The following is a 1119-nucleotide window of genomic DNA, read 5'->3' as shown; positions in this document are numbered from 1 at the left end:
ATAATTTTGACCTTGGTAGTTTTTATATATATCTCGCCTGATATTATTTGTAAAGAATTGTTTTTGATGAAGATATAGGCAGTGGGTTGCAGCTTAAAATGCCTCAACTCAATGTGAATCAATAGTTTAAAAGTTATTTATGTTTTGAGGGGAAATTCAAATACAACAGAGGCACAAAGAACCACCCCAAGCTGAGAGAACAATATGCAAGGAGTGTGTGTGTGTGTTTTTTCTCTCACCTCTGGAGCTCCTGCTACATTGAGCTGCAGCATGCCTTTCCTGTCCTTTTCTTCCAAAGCAGAGTACTGGATGGACTGAACCTGGTTAAAGTTAGCTAAGTGTGTAGGCTGCAGAAACAAAGAAAGACACACAGACATGTTTATGTTGATGCCCTTTACTCGGCTCAGTGCAAATCTTTTCAAAGAACTGTAGATCATTAGTCATGTCACTAGTCATCATCTAGTCATGTTTTTCTATTGTTAGATACAAATAATACCAACCACAGTAATCACAGACCTTTAACAGTGAGCACCAGAACAACAAGAATAAATTGTAATGTATTTATGAAGGCCAAAGAGGACAAGCTCCGATTTACAATCAACTTATGGTAATAAATTAATTGTTGACATTTTGACAGGCAGTTTGTCCTCATTAAGGTGAAATTTAATAACTCAATTTAGCTGTTTTAACTTATATTTTGAGTTGTCATTGCAGCAAGCAGCTGTGTAGTTTTCCTAATCACATCACCTGGTGTTCACACATGCAGCCTTTTCTAACTTATATTATCTGTTTTGTAACTAAATCTACCTGGGCAAAGCATTTCAAGACTCACTGCAACAAGGGCTACAGAGAAGAAAGAAAGGCAAACCAGTAGAGGGCAGCATGGTGTACTGTCACTCTGGCCTTCCAATTAAAAGCTTGCAGTACTCTTGACAGCCTTCTTAAATTCAGAACTATTGAACTTGATCATTTCTGACACGACTCACACTGAAGACTGACCTTGTAAGATGTGCACACTCACCGTTAAGCCCTTATCTGTGAGGTAGCTGATTCCTTCCTCCGGTCCGATAGCTAACTCTACTGAGATTACCCAACTAGACTAGAGAGAGAGAGAGAGAG

At 38.7% G+C, this 1119-nt stretch overlaps 1 protein-coding gene across 1 annotated transcript in view; it reads right to left on the bottom strand.

Moving 5' to 3' along the window:
* Positions 1-1119, bottom strand: part of LOC118335717 (focal adhesion kinase 1-like) — a gene marked incomplete at its 5' end in the record, with an annotated part of 46974 nt that overhangs the window by 30326 nt on the left and 15529 nt on the right. Inside the window, 2 exon segments of the mRNA XM_035672142.1 lie at positions 240-347; positions 1022-1099. Coding sequence (XP_035528035.1) covers positions 240-347; positions 1022-1099 — 186 coding nt within the window.

This window comes from Morone saxatilis, unplaced genomic scaffold (genome assembly GCF_004916995.1).
Source record: "Morone saxatilis isolate NCDOM2014 unplaced genomic scaffold, NCSU_SB_2.0 Contig24, whole genome shotgun sequence".
Classification (NCBI taxonomy): Eukaryota; Metazoa; Chordata; class Actinopteri; family Moronidae; genus Morone; species Morone saxatilis.
The sequence above is the reverse complement of the archived record's forward strand: the minus strand, read 5'-3'. Positions and strand labels throughout refer to the sequence as shown.